This window comes from Pteropus vampyrus, unplaced genomic scaffold, assembly GCF_000151845.1.
Source record: "Pteropus vampyrus isolate Shadow unplaced genomic scaffold, Pvam_2.0 Scaffold34, whole genome shotgun sequence".
NCBI lineage: Eukaryota > Metazoa > Chordata > Mammalia > Chiroptera > Pteropodidae > Pteropus > Pteropus vampyrus.
The window spans coordinates 7,152,214-7,153,641 of record NW_011888815.1 but is presented as its reverse complement, the minus strand read 5'-3'; the positions used below and the strand labels follow the sequence as shown (position 1 = coordinate 7,153,641).

Below are 1,428 nucleotides of genomic sequence, written 5' to 3'. Positions count from 1 at the left end.
ATAGAAACACCATTTTCACAGGCAGTTGAGAGGGCGACAGATCACGCCATAAGGCACTGGCGGCAGAGCCCGGCCTGCGGAGGGTCCGACAGATGTTTACTGGTGACGGTGACGCGTGGTGTCCTGCCATGCCACGTACATGTCAAGAGGCTTAAGGAGATTCAGACCCCACAATCCCACTTCTGCAAATCTATTTTCTAGAAATAATCTCAAAACCAGAAAGGTGGAAATGCTTGTTTTGGTAACAGCAACTAGAAGCAACCTAAATGTCCCAAAACGTCCACGCGGAGAAAAAGGTCAGTCATTTTCGATAGTGCTCCGATGGAAAATGATGTTTCGAGTGAGCCAGGTGACCGAGACGGGTTAGGAGAAAGAGCAGGACACAAAACTATATGCACCGTTCAAAGTTCATAAAATTAAAACACGGTCCCCGAAGCCCAGAGAAACAGACCAGAAGAGACACATGAAGATGCCAGCAGTGGGACCCTGGGTGACATTTTCTTCTATTTCTTTTTTTTTTTCCCCAGTTTTTCTTTAATAAATATGTATTCTTTGCATAATGAGAAAACGAAATCAAATTCCCACTTAAAAAAAAAATATCTTTTTAACCAACATGAAATGCTGCCCCGATTCTTAAGATCTTTGAGTACACAATAGATTTAAGTGACATTACCAAGATATATTTTATAATGAAAAATTCACCAAGTAATTGTTTTACATCCTTCCATTGAAAACCGCCTGCTCTTGTGTGGCCCAGGGCTCCCCATGGGACACGCATGGCAGGCTTGGCCGGCCCTGTCCTTACCATTATGTGTCTCCATGGCGCTTCCCGGACACACAGCTGACCCCTCCGGCCCCACACACCAGTACATAGTGGGTGGTCGCTGCGACATGCCAGCCATCAACCCTCGGGGGGCTCGCTCTCCCAAGTCGGTTCCGGCCGTGGTCACCGCCGCTGCCGCTGCCCGAGGGGTGGACAAAGGCACAGACGCACGTTCATGGCCGAGCAGAAAGCTGTCTCGTTCTGGTGGTAAAAAAAAACAAAACAAAACAAACAAAAAAAACACATCACAAAATCAGAAAACTTTTCTTAATCGTGAGTCCCTTCTTGTCCACCCACATACATTTAGACTGGTTCACTGGAATTTGTCCTATGTTTTATAACGTTGGTCTTCACATTCCATCTGTCCGGCCACGCAGGGTCACGTGGGGACAGTAACAGGACAGAGCTCCTTGACCCTCCCCCCCAACGGGGGTCCACTTGAGAAGAATCGCGAAGAAACCCCGAACACCTGCAGAACACCTGCTCGTGGAGGCTTGGACCATTGTGTACGTAATACACATTCACTGCTGCCTTCGGGGGTGGAGGGGGGGTCACACTCCAGCTGGGGTACGGCAGACACACAGTCACAAAACGAGGCCTTCCGT

General features: G+C 48.5%; 1 protein-coding gene across 1 annotated transcript in view; it reads right to left on the bottom strand.

Annotated features, from left to right (window-relative positions):
• Positions 1 to 1,428, bottom strand: part of LRRK1 (leucine rich repeat kinase 1) — a 119,477-nt gene that overhangs the window by 112,999 nt on the left and 5,050 nt on the right. The window contains exon 2 of the mRNA XM_023529015.1: positions 806 to 1,024. Within this exon, the coding sequence (XP_023384783.1) occupies positions 806 to 1,024 (219 nt within the window). The remainder of the gene's footprint in view (positions 1 to 805; positions 1,025 to 1,428) is intronic.